The 17,363-nt window shown below is 36.9% G+C and overlaps 1 protein-coding gene across 1 annotated transcript in view; it reads right to left on the reverse strand.

The window, feature by feature from the left end:
* Window positions 1-7,557: 7,557 nt before the first annotated feature.
* The window catches only part of PLOD2 (procollagen-lysine,2-oxoglutarate 5-dioxygenase 2), a 70,972-nt gene continuing 61,166 nt past the window's right edge, over window positions 7,558-17,363 (reverse strand). The window contains exons 14-21 of the mRNA XM_035895298.1: window positions 16,012-16,137; window positions 14,682-14,823; window positions 11,955-12,068; window positions 11,496-11,561; window positions 10,494-10,598; window positions 9,436-9,582; window positions 9,085-9,210; window positions 7,558-8,023 (exon numbers count right to left, since the gene is read on the reverse strand). Coding sequence (XP_035751191.1) covers window positions 7,868-8,023; window positions 9,085-9,210; window positions 9,436-9,582; window positions 10,494-10,598; window positions 11,496-11,561; window positions 11,955-12,068; window positions 14,682-14,823; window positions 16,012-16,137 — 982 coding nt within the window. The 3' untranslated portion in view covers window positions 7,558-7,867. The remainder of the gene's footprint in view (window positions 8,024-9,084; window positions 9,211-9,435; window positions 9,583-10,493; window positions 10,599-11,495; window positions 11,562-11,954; window positions 12,069-14,681; window positions 14,824-16,011; window positions 16,138-17,363) is intronic.

Here is a 17,363-nt window from a genome sequence, read left to right on the forward strand (position 1 = left end):
CTGGTAGCCATCACTGCTACATGCAGTATTGCATGCTGGGGGCTTCTCAGCTAAGGAATGATGACTAGGTTGGAAGTTTGGCCTTATTTTTTAATACATATGCTTTAATGGTATCTCTCTTTTTTGGTTATACATGAAGAAAAGACCCTTCAGGAAGAAAAATTGCAGCTAGGAGCTCTTCCTGCTCATTTTTTTCAGAATTATTTTTAAAGGAAATTAAATTTGTATAAAAACAGGTCTCCAGGCTGTGGTATTTTGATGACATTCCTCAAGTGCCTTCTCAGGATTCTGGTCATAAAATACTCCATGCAGGGAGTAGTTTTGTTGTCTTAATGGCTGCAAGGTTTTCCTCTCCTCTGCAATATAATCTCAATTTATTTTTATTTTTTATGAGCTTCTGATTCCCAGCATTTGAATGGTGTTATAGCTTTATAATGTGCTTTTGTTCCCTTCAGACTAAAAGTAAATAAGAATGGGAACAACTTGCCAAGAAAAGATCCATTTATTTGCTCAAACAACATTTCAAGAACACCTGCACAGCTATTTTGGAAATGTACAGGTATCTCCATTCAGCCTTTCATGACTGTGTTATCCAACTTCAGGTAGATTATGTCTGCCTAATGATGAAAAATGCACACTGTTCAGCTAAAGAGCATCTCACTTTTCTATTTTTGCCATTTGAACAACTAATATGAATCAATTAACTCATGCAAAGTCCATATTCCCTTTGTGTCAGTGATATTTAGAGAAAAATCAAGCCTTGCCTGTGTTCTCCTCTGTGCACCATAATTTTCAGAGTAAGGGAAACACTTTTCTCCAGTCTGAGCAGCACTATGAAAAAAAATCCTCTTTGTAGAACAAGGTCAAGACACAGGCAGGCTATGGAGAAGATCAAGCACAGGTTTGTGTTTTTACACACACATGCATAAGCTGATGGATAATGTGATGAAGACTACAAAGCCCTCACCTAATGCGCATCACAACAGTGAAACATCGCAGCAGTCACCTGCTCCAACAGCCACCAGCGATGCCATGGGTGGGGATGAAAGGCTCACCTGTGGCATGTAAGAAACTGCACTCACCAGTGGCCCTCTGTATTCACCTCATCTCACTGGCTGTATAAACTACAGCCAAAAAAGCTTAATCAGGAAATATCTTCTATGCTTTTCTACACAGCATATCCAGTTATACCCTTGATATAGAATAGTTCACTAATTCTGATCCTCAGGCATCTTTCATTACCACAGAAGCATCAGTTTAAAATTTACACTTCAAGAACACTCCAGAATAAAGATCCCTTGTCTCTGCCTTCCTTGCTCCTGCCTGCATGTATGCAAAAGCTGTTGGCCACCCATGCTTTTTTTTTTTTTTTTTGCCCTGCTGGAAAGCTGACATTTGGCAAACACATGAGACGCGAAGGGGGCACAGTCTGGATGGAAAGTGACATGTGCACGTATGCCTGAGTGATGGGGGCATGAGCAAGGAGTCTGAGAGAACAAGAATTTCACACCCTGCATGGCAAAAATGCTCTCATGCAGATTAATGCATGTGATTGTGGTACAAGAACTGAGAATTCCCTCTTTTTGCAAGTAATGCTACCAAGATCTCCACTCGGCAATCCACAATGGCACAGCAAAGATAAGTCTGAGACAGTTATATCTGGAAACATTAAGGCAAAACACTATTTTATATACCGGGACTTCTCCTACTTTATATGGTACATGTTTTAAAGAATGACCAAATGCTTGAAATAGCTCCCTGGTGAATCAAAGTTTGCAAAAGTGATTCAGAGATGTGTCGCTAATTTGGCTGTGCTAGAAGTTCATTGTTGCATTCTGCACCCGCCCACCTCTTACATTCAGTCAGTACTTCCAGAGATAAAAACTAACTTTCAGTAGCTTATACTTAATACTTCCTGCCTTAACTTCTCATGCACTGTGTTTACTTTGTGCTGGGGAACCTCGCTTTAAGGAGCTGCAATGGCCTTGTGGTTTTGGGACTTGAAACTCGGTAAGGGACACCGCTTCTTACAGAAATGCCTTCAGTTACCACCATGCCCAAGTTAGAAGTCTTGGGGAAAAAACAATTTAACTCCCCCAAAATCCTCATCTCCTGTAAGCTCAGAGAATTGCTAGAATTCGGGAGCTAAAATACCAAAGGAGTTCATCCTTACAAAGCACACTCCATTTCCTACAAGCTCTTTATATGCATCCTGGGGACAACTAAGTTGGATCCAACTATAGCAGAAAAAAAAAAAATTCTCCAAAATCCGTGTGCCGAGTGCAATTGGGGACTACAGTAGGAGACAGCTCCCTCTCTCAGGTACCCTCACCACTCCATCTCTCCATCCTCACTGCTGCCACAGGATGACGGAGAAAGACCTATCATTCAAATATCAACACTTGGGCACACCTTGCCTTGCAGAAAAATAACAATTGTTATCAGTCACCAAGTTACTTTAAGGAACAAAGACCTGAGCTGTTATTCTGCTAGTTCTGCTGCTATATTACATGGAGAAGACAATTTACCTTATATGCTTGGAAGAATATGCTTTAATTTAAAAATCAAAATTATTACTCTAAAACCAAAGTGGAAACCAGTAAGCTTGCAAACCTCCTTTTCACACACCACCAGTGGGTGAGTGTACATTGTGAGAGATTAGCAACCCAAGTCTGAGAAAGCTTAAAGCCTGAAGTATTAGTCAAACCCGCTTTGAAGAGTAGGTCCTGATATCTTAAAGTATTAAATATTGTAAACCATCTCATGGGCTTAAAGTATTGCTCATATTAACTGCCATTCCAGATGAAGCTGTGAAAACACAGTGTTTTCATGGCCCGTCTGTACTACAGACAGTGTAGGAAGGAAGTGGCTTATATTAAATTTGCTCTGCTACCTTTCTCCTCCCTCTGCTCCCCACCCCTAGAAGATGGCAGAAACAAAATGGTGCAAAGCCATTAGTAGTTGAGCAACTCCTTTCACAACTAAGCCAAATTCTTGGCAATAGAAGAATTACAGGTTCAAGCAAAAGACTAGTAGTACCTAAATAAATTTGTTACTATGCAACTATGCATCTCCCTTGCCAACTTCAGGCACTCTGAGACATTCAACAACGATAAAACAGTAGCAAGTGGAGGAGGCAGGCATACAGGGAACGATATTCAGGACCCAGAACACGAGCGAGCTTTTTCAAGAAAACAGTTTTCTCAACTACCTAGGTGGCATGACATCGCCCCAAAGCACTGCCTGCAATGTGGCGAATACCCTCCGTGCTGGCCAGCTTTGCCACTTCTGAAGTGGCACTGATGCCAATAAAGGCTGTAACCATGCTGACCGAACTCCTACTTTTTAACTGTTGCCTTACTCTATTAAATACCTTAAGATGAATATGCTTTTATCAGATAGCTTCTTCTGCAAAATAATCCTGAGGGGCATTGCTTTAAATGCAGCCAAAACAGCTTTTCTGAAGCAAAGCTCAGTCCAAAAAACAGACTTTCCAAAAGCAATAAATTACCAAGAGAAAAAGAAAATTATGATCATCTCTCTACATTTAGCAGACTTAGCAACACGTCGGGATATTAACTGCTTCTTAGTTCTCCTGTTAGTTTAGGATTGAGGCTGCACTGCTTTGTGCCAATAGCTGCAGAAGGAAGCAATTCCATGGGGTGAACTTTGAACCTTCCTGAGCTTTGACCCTCCTCATTTTGTTCCAAATGCACTAAAAGACAGCCATCATCCTATAAGTGGAATGCATTTATACAGATCTTAAAAGCTATGCCAAATGGGAAAATAATTACAGAAATAAAAAAAAAAAAAACCTAACAAGCCATTCTGTGATACTGTGATAGTTAGGAAATAAAGTGTTTCACTGAAGATAAAAGCATCTCTTCCCAACTGCATTTAACATTTAATTTGTACACAAGAACAAGGTTCTTCAGTAAGTGTTGAGCACGACTATCTGCTTCATTAGATCCAGAAAAACTTTTTATATTAAGATACAGAAAGAATTTGGGAAACCATGCTGGAAAACCATTTGAAGTGACACTTCCACCTTTTGGGTACAACAAAATCCTGCACCATCAGCTCTCATTTCAGTTTTAGTGTTGGCTGGAAACTAACTTTCTGTCAGAGACCATCTTTCTTGGCAGCAGCTAGAGGGAAGAAACAGAACAACTGGGACTTCCTGGCAGTCATAAATTACTTGCTTACTCCTGCAACTCTAGTTAACTCTAGTAGTGCAAATCTCAGCTCTAAGAACTGCCAATATCAAATCTACAAATGCATTTTATCACAGCTCAGCCCTCTAATTAATGCTCTTCTATGGAATTAAAAAGTCCCATAATTAAAAAAAAACAGTCAAGTAATTTATGACACCTCAGTCACAGGGTGCTGCTGAGACACATATTGTGTTCCCTTTCACTCACAACTATACCAAAGCAGTCTACTCTGCCATGCAAGAAAGTGAGAATTCAGGGAAGTGAAGGTTCAAAAAATGCTTACTTCTTTCAGAATTGAATCCACTGAAGACCACATCAGAAATAAGTCAAAAGAAACCGAAATGCATATATTCTTTAAAAAAATCATTGCAGTAGCTGAAAAGAAAAATCTGAGCAAATTCTTTCAAGCAGAAAAACAAAAGCAAACCTAGTACGTGCACATGGGAGGAAGGAATGATAAAGGGTCCTTTCTAGACTTTTCCATCTCTTTAAATGTCTTTGTCTCCTTACTTCTTACACTCTGCTAAAAAGAAGCTGTTGTGGAAGCCCTGCATTGAATTAACATTTACTCCGTGAATGCAGTAGATGTAGGAGGAAAGCCATTACAAAAGAAAACGGCAAAGTCAAATTGATTTCATTATTATTGCCTCACTGAAAATCTACCCTCTTTTTGGGCTTGTCATAGTCTTATTCCTATCAGCTCTCATTAAGAGTGGAACAGTAATCCTTTGGGAAAAAATGAAGTGGCAAATACATGTTGCACAGTGATGTCAAAGATGATTAAATGTGTAAAATACTATCAAATGCCCTGAACATTTTCAGGAGTATCAGAGTCAGAATAGTTCATGAATATGAAATAAAAACAAGTTACACTCAGTCTCCTTTTGGTTAAAAATATTAAGAAATTCTCTTGTCCATATACTGCTCTCCCACCTCTTACCCACACCACAGTCTCTTCAAGGACACAACAGTGAAAAAAAAAAGCTCGATGAAAGCAGAACAAATCAAATACTTTACATATGTCTCATCTGTTGCAGAGCACCTTTATGTCCCTGTACTCCCGCAGTTTCACATACACTACTGGAATTAAGGTTGCTGTTTTCCTCCTGATGCATATATCTTCTATGCCCCCAAACGAACTTTTTTTGGAGACACAAGAGTCTTTAAGTGCTTTTAAAATTAATGAAAATTCAAAATAATTTCCTAATAGTGACAATTCTGTTTAGCCTGTGTGAGTATGTGTACTCACATGCTGACATTACAGCAAAGCTTTCAGAACTAATTCAGGTGAACTGTTAAGAACAAGCTTTTTTATGATACCCGTCAGTTCCTAAGAAATTAATCAGAACACTTCCATACATGTTGCCGTCCACCTGAAAGGTGGTATTTAGCCTTTGCAAATGCTTCATCAAAAGAAAAAACAAGAGAGTATTTTAGCAAAGTGAGCATGGTAAACACATTTTTCCCCTCCAACAAAAGTGCAGCACCGTAAACGCAGCATTACATGTCACTACGTGACAAAGTAAATTAATAGTTGCAAACATAGGAATTTAACAGTAAGTAAAGTCCTCATATACATGTTGAGGGAAAAAATACACATTAAAAAAAACCAGATGTGACTGAGAACTAAAAAATACATAATTAACATACAGGTTAGGCAAAAAAAAAAAAATTTCTGCAAAAGAACTTCCCCTGCGTGTTACAGGATTGTGTTTTTGTGTTTTTTTCAAGGAAAGCTCCTCGTAACAGTAAACTGTAACCGATCCAGTGGTAAAAATATTCCTCTGTTCTGAATTAGCCTAAGAGACCACAGGCAAACACTCAGAAAAAAGGTAATTAACAAAGGCTGCTTTCATTCTGAAGGCCTGAAGATTTTCTGATCTGTAAAGTTTGCCTAAGCAAAGGCTACGTATATAGAGACGTTCACTAAGGCAGAGGTGTTCCATGTCTGGAAACAAAGTCAGGGGATATCAACTTCCAAATATTAGCCTGAAATGGAGAAAAGTTGACAGCGTAAAGAGAAACAAAAGAAAGCAAAGAACGCCCTGTGAAAAGGCATTCCTTGTCAAGCCAGCCCACGTCAGTACATTGTTGAAGTTACCAAGTTTTGATGCATTTGCTTCAGCGTCACTTTAAGTATGATTAAACCCACTCCTCAAAACAGCAGAATGGGAAAATAAGCAGAGACGCTTATTTTTGGTAAAAGAGTCATCTTTGAACTCCTCTCCCAGTCCTTTCAGCTCCAAATAAAGCTTCTGTTTAGGAAATGTGATAGAAAGTTCTTCAAATATTAGCAGGTAAAAAGTAAACTATTGTTTAGATCATCAAAAAAGTTAGGTTGGTACAGAAAACAAGAAACATCCATCCTGCTGGGGTCGTTCTGAAAGTGTAATGCACTTTCTGTAATGCACACAGGCACCAACTCACATGAGAAATAATTTCAATAGTAATAGAGTAAATAAGTCAAAACTCAACACTTAGAGAAACCTCCAATCTAAATATATCTACAATTCCTTTAAAAATATTCATCAATAAATACAATTTCTGCAAGAACAATGGCAACATGCAAAGAAACTACCTAACACAGTCAAGTAAAAGCTGTTACATTAATTTAAAATTACCCTTTATTTTTCACGTTTTTCCAACACATTGTGCATTTTGGCACGGTAGACTTTGAGATAGTTTGCTTCAAGTTTCTTTAAATTACAAACAGTAGATACAGTAGGAATATTTTAAACCGATTTCTTTAAAATAAACAAGACCCTTAGCTTTAAAAGAGAGACTGCCACATTTTCATTTTCCTGATACAAAATTCAAGTAGTTTTAAGTAAGAGTAGAAAGTTTTCTATATAAAACATCCTATTACTAAAATTTACCAGCGTCCTGAAAATAAACATCAAATTTCCAGTATCAATTGGGTGCAATTACACATTTAGAAAAATAACTCATTTTAAATGAAGGTCACTTGGTGAAAAGTAAATTTTCAACAGGATGAGTTTTTAAAACAAATGCTAAACCATTTTATCTTAACTAAATTATCTAATCCTTCCTCCATCTCCACAATTAATTTATTTTTTTCTTCTAAAAGTGTACATTTTAGTATTGAAAATGAATTAAGAGAACAGGCTACTGAGATGTTTTCCCTTCAATATATATCAGCATCTGGAATTATTGCTTATCCTCAGCAACTGTATACACTATTCACTTGATTTTGGTTTTACCCTGTGTTTTTTAATTGGTTGGTACCAAATATACACACCACAAAAACTAGCTGTGTCGCTTTACTGAATGAAAACCGCAATAAATATTCCAGATGATTTTTGTATTTAGGGTTGTTTGGGGTTTTTTTTCAACAAAGAAATTGATTCATTAGAAAATGCTTTTGCATTTTCCCTCCTTAGCTACTCTTCAAGACAGCAGAATGGAAAAACAAGCAGGACATGTTTACTTTGTGACTCAAGGCTCAGAGCAGATATTGAGAAATCTTCAACAATTTTAGAATGTTTTCTTTTTTTCATTCTTTTAGCCCAAAGTAACTTCGCTGTCTAGGAACAGTAACTTAAAGTTTCTTTTATCACCATCTTCCAGAAGAAATCTATAAATAAATGTTTATGTAAAGAAACAAACACTGCTGAAGGGGAAAAAAAATAAAATTAAGGATCAATAAATGATACTGCAATGTATCTTGTGCCATTCAAGATAGGAAGTCCTTCATGTAAATGAGTAAGTCTTCCTGGGTGCATGAAACTCCATCCTTTCCTGGGAGACTCAATGGAGCAGTTGTACCTAAGAAATTTGCATCCACCTCCCTGTAGCAAAAACACAAACAAAACAAAATCCCAAATGTTTATCTTGTGTTTTAATTATGTTCCTTTTTATTTACCCATAACTTAAAATATTTTGCTATTATTAAAAGGCTGTTAACAATATTTATGTTTTTCACTACCCCCACTAACAAGGTTGTTTAAATGACACCATCTTCAGAGCAATACATAACAGATATGCATTTGCAATCAAAGGTTTCCCCTTGCTTTGCTTTAGCATTCCCTGGATAACAACTCATTCAAGCAGCAACTCTGACAAACAGATCTTCAATAACTTTACTGTAGATGATAACAGGGAGAAGCAAATCATGTTCACAGGCCCTCTTCCAGGACTGCAACCCTATCCAGGATAGCATTTAAATAAATCTGAAATAACTTACTACTTTAGAAAACACACCTTCAGTTTGAGAAAGACTATGGGTGATAAGTAGGAACGTGAATAATACAGGTTTATAAACAAAACAGGTTATGTTTCTCTACTAGTCAAAGCTGGATATTGCTGCCACTGCTGTGCCTATCTCCATACTCTGGGTACGGTTTAGTTGAACTATTTTCTACTCTGATATCAATTCATCCCAGAAAAAAAACCAAAACAAAACTAAAAAAAAAAAAAACAAAACCAGGAACAACAGTTGAAAACTTTCATTCTGTAGCTGATCTAAAAAAGAATCATTAAAAAAGTTGTAAAGAAAAGAAGCCCTTTGAGTCAACTTAAATAATTATGAAAAACTGGTTTTCACTGTACAGAAACAAAGTATTTCAGAAATGTTAAAAACGAAATGGCTAACATCTCTGAAGTTTTTTCTTTAAATCCCTTCTTCCCATCTGAAACCATTTTGACCAATTCAGCTTGACTGCATCAATAGTTCTAGATCCTGCAATCAAATTTAGTACTTGTCAAAAACCACCAAGGAATAACATATCTCAATATGTGATGCACATCTTTTCTTTCTCAACATGGTCTTTAACTATATCCATTTGGGCTTTAGTATGGAAACAATGTTAGACACTCAAAGGATATTTTTTTAAGTAAGTCATCAACTTACTTGAAAGTCCTCTCCTACTTTGTTGAGAGCGATGTTGATTGTGAATGTAGAGGAGTCATGATGAGGTCTGAGTGACCGTTGTCTGTCAGGGCTATATTTTACAACAAAATTCAATAAAGCATAACCCTGAAATAAAATATACAGTCAGACTTCAATTTGTGAACTTCCAACTCACACACACAGTTCTTGGGGTTTTTTTTGTTTAAAGTTGAGTCAATAACAACATTCATCTGTAACTACTTCTACATCGCGTATAAACTCCCCAACCAAACCAAATAGGGTATATTCAATAAAATACTTAGAATTACTCATGCCGTGCAGTAATTATCTGCAAAAATTTTAAACACATACCTTGGTATAATAGCCAGCAAAGACTTTTAGCGTTACTGGTGCAATGAATTCTCTTATGAAATGCAGCCATTCATTATCCAGTCCAATTTGCTTCATATGAATATCATCAGTTGGGACATTTTCATAACCTCCAGAAATACGGCTGTCCTAATGAAAATACCATAAATAGCCTTGAAATATGGACATGGAATGCTTCTGGCAGTTCTACAAATATTTATTTGAAATCTGCAGAATCACAAAACTGCAACAAAGCAACGCTTTAGTGGGCATATGTGAGCTTGCTGTACAGTAATTTCACAGCTAACTGCTGCAGCTAAAGACTGCTTGAGCGATCAACGAACAAAAATTGGCAATTTTTTTAAAAGGTTAGTCAATAATTGGATGTTTTGCCTGTAAATAAGGGCTTCCTGGGGTAATGGGGTAATGGTTTTATTTATTGAGATGCAGATGCAACTGAAGTTATATCAGATCAAGAGAGTACAGGCCTCAACTTGACCTGGTAATGTTGAAATAATTTGAAGATAAAAGTATGTTAAAATCCTTTCCGGAGGGTCCTCCCTGCAGTAAAGTAATGACTGTAATTTATCTCATTTCCAAGTACCACATTTGTGAATATGACAAACATTCCTCTGATTTTAGCACTAGTTAATGAATACTTTGAACTTTCTGCAAACACAAACACAATACCTCATAACATTCGTGGGTAACTGCTTAGGGGGACAAGTTTGACAAATTAGTACTGAAGAGGTAAACAGGTAAAACTTTCTGAACGCTTATCAACAGCCATCCAAGATCAGCCTTGGATAACTGATAACTACTAGAGCAACTGCACCAGTTGTTAGCATCTGAATTTGCTAGTTCAAGGTTAATTGAGTAATGTCTCTAAATCTACTGAACAACAAGCTACATGGTAGAATAAACTAAGCATTTTATACCACAAAGCAGATGTCTCAAGTCATTGGCCATTGTTGGAATGTCTGTTTGTTGCAGTACACAGTGACTTCCTATCATAAGGGTACTCACTCATTAAGGCCGTATTTATATAGGCTGACACTTACTTGGTGTTTTCCACCAGACCATTGTCCAAAATGTTCCATTTCTTCTACCAATTCATCACAGGCAGTGTCAGAAAATATGGGAAACCAAAACACATCTGGACATGGCTACAAAAGAAAAAAAAATTAAAATTAAAACCCTACATTTATGTCTTTCAGTAGAGTTAAGCTTTAACAGCTATCTTCTATTTTGAGCTTGGTCACTAAAGAATATCAGCTGTTCTGATCTGAGCCATAATTCAGATACATTTAAATAATTAAGTTTGGTCTTGATCCACAAGCACATTCTCACAGAATGAAAATCTACGAACTACCTTGTAAGCCATGACCCAGCGTTAACAGCTGTGTCAGTGTACCCACATATGCTGTGCCTTGGTTGCCCTAAATAACAACCCCAATCTTCTACATTACAAGATATTAAGGAAAACAGTTTAAAATTTAACATTGTTTTAAACACAAAACCAATTTTTCCCGGTTTCTTAAGGAACCAAAGTTCATTAAATCATTGTCCCTAATTGTCACAGAACGGATCATCCAGCACTGGTAGAAGTGCTCTATCCAGATCAGGTGCATGAAACAAAGGAGCCAGAGAGACAAAAAGACCTCTTTGTATCCAGCAAAAGGCTTTACCTTGGATTCATCGTTGTCAGAACTTAGGAATCCATGGGGAAAGGCACACCCCAGGGAAAGTGTCTAGATGAGCTTGCCTTTACTAGATACCAGAAAACACAGCAATCTGCTACAGAAATGTTATTAGGCCTTCTGCTAGTGGTACCAGTTAGCTCAAATAAATAAGCTAAATACATCTGTATTTTGGAGAAGGCAATTACTTAGACAACTGGATTATTCTGAGCAATTAAAGCCATTGTTTTTTGGACTCTTCTCATCTAGTTTTTAAAATGGCAAAGATTCAGTCCTGATACGCAACATCAAAAAGCTGTTCAGCCACAAACAAAACCAGCATTTGCATGGAAATAGTTACGGTAGAAAACTACTTATACCCACCTGTTCTACTATATTATCAGTGAAGATCTTTGAGTAGTTGGGATTTATATAGGTTTCCTTCCAGTCCTAAAAAACATGATTTTAAAACATTAAAAGAGAACAACTGAATTTTGAAGTGAGAAAAAATAATTTACATTCTATTCATTTGCTCTACTGAAAGCATTGGAAACAATTAAGCGATTTCTTATAAACAAACTGGTTCTCATCATGTCAAAAATCATGAAACCTGCTACATCAGGGCCATATCTCTAACTCCTTACTCTGGTCATCTGTTGGCTTGTTGATACGATATACTGCCGTTTGCTTAAGTGGGTGGTAGAGAACACCTTTTAAATACAACCAATATTTAGTGCGTAAATGTTCTCCATGTAAAGTCTTTAAATCCCAAGTCCTTTATAATACATATACTTCACAATTTTTCAAATAAAATTACTATTTCATCAATAATAAGATGCATACCACAGGATTTTCAAATATCTGCCAGAGGTCATTGTTGTAGTGGGAGGTATTGTAATTGGCTGTAGAAATAAGTCTTCCAAATTCATGTCTGTTGGTAATGTACATGAAAACACCCTACACCAAGTAGAGAAAATATCATTAGCGAAACTGTCCATCTTAGCAAAAATTACGTTTTAAAAAGGTCTGTTTATGCCTGCACTTTCACAAAATACGTCTCACACTTGTACATACATGTTATACACATGCTGTTACATTTAGCATCTTTAATTCTTGAATGGTTGATTATAATGGCCAACTAGTGTTCATAATTTCTTGTTTACAAGCATTTGGTTGAATTTATTTTCCAAACACATTAAACCAAAACATATATTGTTCATAACGTAAACCCACATACAGCTATAGAAAGGAAAAAACAGAGAAGTGGTTGATTGATTTGTTTTCCAGAAAACCTAAGCAGACACACTGGAAGCACCTGTTCTCAAACTGAAAATACTCATACAAGAAAACTAGGGTTTAGTTTCTGATTAAAAACTGAAAGAATAAGCTAACAATAAAAGCTCTAATGGAAGAACAAGAAACTTATTTCAGAGTATTCACTATGTGATCCTTCTCGTGAATTGGCCTGAAATAAAAATATATTGGCAAATACAGCATATAAGAATATTCAGATCAGGGTACAAAACAGCTGAGCACTGTGAAGAATGTTCACCTAAGCAAACATTGCAAAATATGTGCAAGATATCAAGTGTGGTAAGATACAGCTTTATTATCAAGCTATTAACAGAAGATATTAACAAAACTCTCTTGATTAGAAATAGTAGCAGAAAACAGTCTTTTTTAAAAGAAATTTAGCTTCCATGGGTTTTTTTTTAGTTTACTGTTTTTCAGACTAAAACTTCACTTCTGAAGTGTTTGTGACTTTTGGATTTGCAGCAGATGAAGACATTACCATTTGGATACTTTGGTATTTCTGTCTATGTTTTTGTCTGAAAAAGAGTTAAACTGTTAGGAAGATAATGATTATGTTAAACATGTGCCCAGCTTTGGGCACTTACAAAATCATAAAATAGCTGCAGCAGGGAGAATAAGGAGGGTCTGGGTCAAGAAAAACAGCTTGAAGTGACACCAATTTCACAGCTGCCCTGTGTGGTCACCGAGGGGGCCTGGCCGACCTGCTAGTGATTTCAGCTTTAGTCCTTCCTAGGACTGTTGAATCAATTTTAGCTACGGAAGCACAGCTTCAGCACACCTTGACCTCAGAAGCACAGAGAAACCTCCCAGAGGAAATGACCTCTAAGATGCTTTGAGCTGGTCATGAAGAACCTGTCCCTGGCAAAACCTTGAACCTGAGATGACTGAAGAAAAAGCTAGAGCAGTATTTCATCAGAGTAAGTGGACAGAGGAGAAGTATCTTCCTGTGGTAGAATAATACTGCACGTAATAATAACTAATGAATAAAAAAAAATAAAGCAACACCTTTGGGGGTCTGAGCATATGGAATGTTTCCGAAGAGGGGGAGTCTTTTTCCCTTTGTAAAGTCTAAAATGAAGGAGAATCATCACATCAGTTTTCTGATACATAATCTCTTTCTCTTTTTCCGACTACTATTAGGTTTCCACAGCTACATTAGGGAAATAGCAGCCTTTGATCAAAAGCTGATATGCCTTTACAGACAACATGCATCTCCAAGCAAAGCTCATAATACACATGTCAAAGCTGTTTCCACCAGCCCCTTCTTATCTGCTGCAATACAAAAACAAGCACATACCAGACCATCTTACAGCACAGACTGAGAAAGAGGAAAAGAGAAAGCAATTTTCTGATGAGCCAGTCAGATTAGTTTAATGAGCGCATAGGAAGCACAGGTTTGCAATAACTAATGCTGAGAAGGTTTGTATTCACAACAGAATTGGATGGGGATGTTCTGAAGAATCAGTACAAAGGAGATCATGCCTTGTTATGAGGGAATAAAAAAATGAATACTTGCCAACTTTTCTTGTTCAATTCAGCAAAATTATTTTTCAATGTTATAGTGTCTGGAAATAGGTCTGGTTTAGGTCTTATTTGTGCTGTGCTGAAACTAGTGTAAATATCAGTAGAAATGTGGATTTACATATTCATATTTTTACAGTGCAAATACGTTTTCTCTCATTACTTACAGCTTAATGCAAGTAACAAATTTCTGATACAGTTTTAATCTATCTGGAAAAATTAATGAGTAATTCGTGCTCCCTAAGAAGATTCGTACAATTTCATAAACCACTTAGGCTTTTTATATCGACACTGCCCATCATTAGTTCAAATATGTACCTACTTAAATATAAAATTGCAAATATTCCAACTTAGTCTGCTAGAAGTTTCACACTGTATAAAAATGTGCATAATAGAGGTGCTCTAAATGAACTGATAAGTCTGAAGTCACATACAGCAGAGAAGTTGAGCACTCTGTCATCCTCTTGAGGTTGTGCCTCAGTAGGAATTTCCAGTGCATTTAAATAAAAAACATCATGCAGTCAGTGCACCAGTGCACCGGCTTTGCAAAACCCTCTGCACACAACAATTTAAAGAAATATACCTAAAATGTTCTGTGTCACAAAAATTGGCTAGTACTTTGAATTAGAAGTAAAAATATAATATCCAAGATCAATCAAGTGAAGCAGTCAAGTGTAGCAGGATACAAAGAAGTCTGTGTGTATCTAAAAGCGAGCTGTTATAAATACACCTTACCATTTCTCTGGAATTCCTGCAGAGTGCCATATCAGGATCCAACTTATCACGCATAAAGTAGTTCTTTTCTTTCATCTCCGATCTGAGAGTTTGTCCCTTAATTAAGTATATATTAGCCATATAAGGAATATTCCATACTCCTCTGTAGAAAAAATAAAAAACAAATGCAAGCAGTTTAAAGCCATGAAAACTAACTTGTTGCCCACTCTATCAAATCCGTGCCTCTGTATTTGCTGACAAGACTAAGCAAGTTTCAAGGAAATGAAGCTGAAACATTCCCAAGACATTTGAAAAACTACAGCTGGGCACTGTGGACATGTCAAATGTAGGCGCAGGGAGTGATTCAACTTCTATGAAGTTATTGTTATAAAAAATAGAAAGGTGAAATTCTCTAGAGAGTTTTAACTACAAATGTACTTCATGTTTCCATAGTTAAGCTAATCGGTCAAACTCTCATATTGTTCTACACTACCAGATGGAGAAAGTAATTCTAAAACAGTTTTTTGAGTTTAAAGACTTCACTGAGGCTTCACACAGCTGGCCTGACCTCCTCACACAAATACTCAAGGACCACAGCAGGCCACATATTTATGTCAGTTGGGCCAATATCAACAAAAAAGCATTGCTGTCACAGTGCTCGCTCTGCAGATTTCCTTCCTCCCTCCCAGCGCCACGAGCACATCTTTCAGTGTAATTGAAAATAAGCCAATCCTATTCAAGCAGTCGATCCGTTTCAGAGCTTTTTGTTCCTCCAGGGCAACGTAAAGGCATCACCGCATGGGAAAGTCAAGCTTAGAACAACTTACATCACATTCCTTTAGGGGAAGGACAAACCCAAAAGGCTATATGACAAAAGTATTTCTCAAGAGCTCCTTACGATATATCTAACATAATATACAGGAAGAAACACATGAAGAAACTATAGCTGTTCAGCTGATTAAACATTTGCCCCAAAGAGATGAGTGCAACAATCACTGCTTTTGATTGAGGTTCCTGGGAAACAGAGTTTTTGGCTTATTATTTGTTTGTCTTGCCGTTTTCTGTGTTATGCAATGCTAGAGTAACCAGACACAATCAGACAGGTACTAGTAATGACTATGGACATTACTAATACCAACTCATCGTGTTAAACACTTTCTTTTTTTATTCAAGTTCTGAATGAGGAAAAAAACCAAATGGGAAAACAAACACATTCCTATGAAACAGAAAAAGCTAAAAAATAAAACTAACCTAAGCTCTTCAGCTTTCAGATTGCATGAAAACATAAGAATAAGTTGCTAATAACCATACTGGGTGCCTTGACTTTAAAAATTAGGTTACAATTACTTACACTCTGTTGCCTTGGACAATAGCAACATAATCTTCTGATCGAGCATAATAGCCATCTGGGCTCAAAGCACCCCAGAAATTGGACCAAAGCTTCCCATGACGTGTTACAAGCGGCGCAATTATCTTTCTGTGAAGTGACACATTGAATAAGAAAATATGAACTGTTATACATAGACTACATGTCAAAATGCACCAGCTTTCCTCAGTTTGGAGTATAGCGTAGTTAAAGCACCAATGACTGTCAAATCTCAGAACAGCTATTCTGAACTTAAGCTGGAAGAAACAGCATCCAGGTACCCACTGACCAGAAATAATATCAGTGTAACAGAAGCAAAGCTTCCTATAAATTGGATGTGGTTTGGTTTTCAGTCAGGTAAAAATATACTGCCCATAGCATAAGGACAAAAAGCACCACAAAGTCAAAAACATGAGAAAAAAAATAAAAAAATAAAACCACAGTGAAACTTAGCTTACCCAAAATTTCATAGAGTCAAAAGGGGAAATCTAAGTTGACCAGAATAAAAAGAATTGAATGGTACCTTGTTTCAGAGGGTGCCTACTGGTAGATATATTTTGCAAAGCTCCTGTTTCTTCCACCTAGTGTACCTGGCTTTTAGTCTCTTTACACAACAGTAAATATTACAAGGAATATAATGCAAAGGACCACCAGCTCCATCCCTTCTCACTAGTACATCAAAACAAACATTGATAATTGATCTTTCTGCGATACACCTGAGATTCCCAGATTTGTTATGCAGAGGCAAACATCACCTACCTACCTAGCATGGGAAATTACAAATTAGCAGGAGTGAAGTGCACAGCATTCACAGCAGGCCCAGTCTGCTGAAAGCTGCTGCTGATAAAGTCACAGCTTTTTATAACTTAAGGCATCATACTAATACAATGAGAAACTGGTCATTACAGCTGCTTCACCTCCATTACATTTCCACTATTCTACTGCATCTGTGATTTAAAAAGAAAGTAGTAATACTGCAACACTAGAGTAATAAACTCTAGGGAGTTTTTGTTTGGTTTTGTTTTGGGGGTATTTTTGCTGTTGTTTGGGGTTGGGTTTTTTAGACATTTTGTGTGTGACCAACTTCGAAATCATTAGTCAGTGAAATCTTAATTAATTTCATAAAACCTGCTTACACCATACCATTCACTTCAGAGGAACTCTGAAGCACTTGAAATTCACACCAGGAATTGTTGCTTGACAGGAACAAAACGCTGTGTGAATTGTTGGCCTCCAAGCCCATTATGAACTATGGCAATCAAATACCACACATAAATAAAGAGGATATAACTCTGCAAGAACAGACAGGTTCTTGTTTTCTTTGGATGGGCCCCAGA

Source organism: Egretta garzetta, unplaced genomic scaffold (genome assembly GCF_000687185.1).
Source record: "Egretta garzetta isolate BGI_Z169 unplaced genomic scaffold, ASM68718v1 scaffold425, whole genome shotgun sequence".
In the NCBI taxonomy this organism is placed as follows: Eukaryota; Metazoa; Chordata; class Aves; order Pelecaniformes; family Ardeidae; genus Egretta; species Egretta garzetta.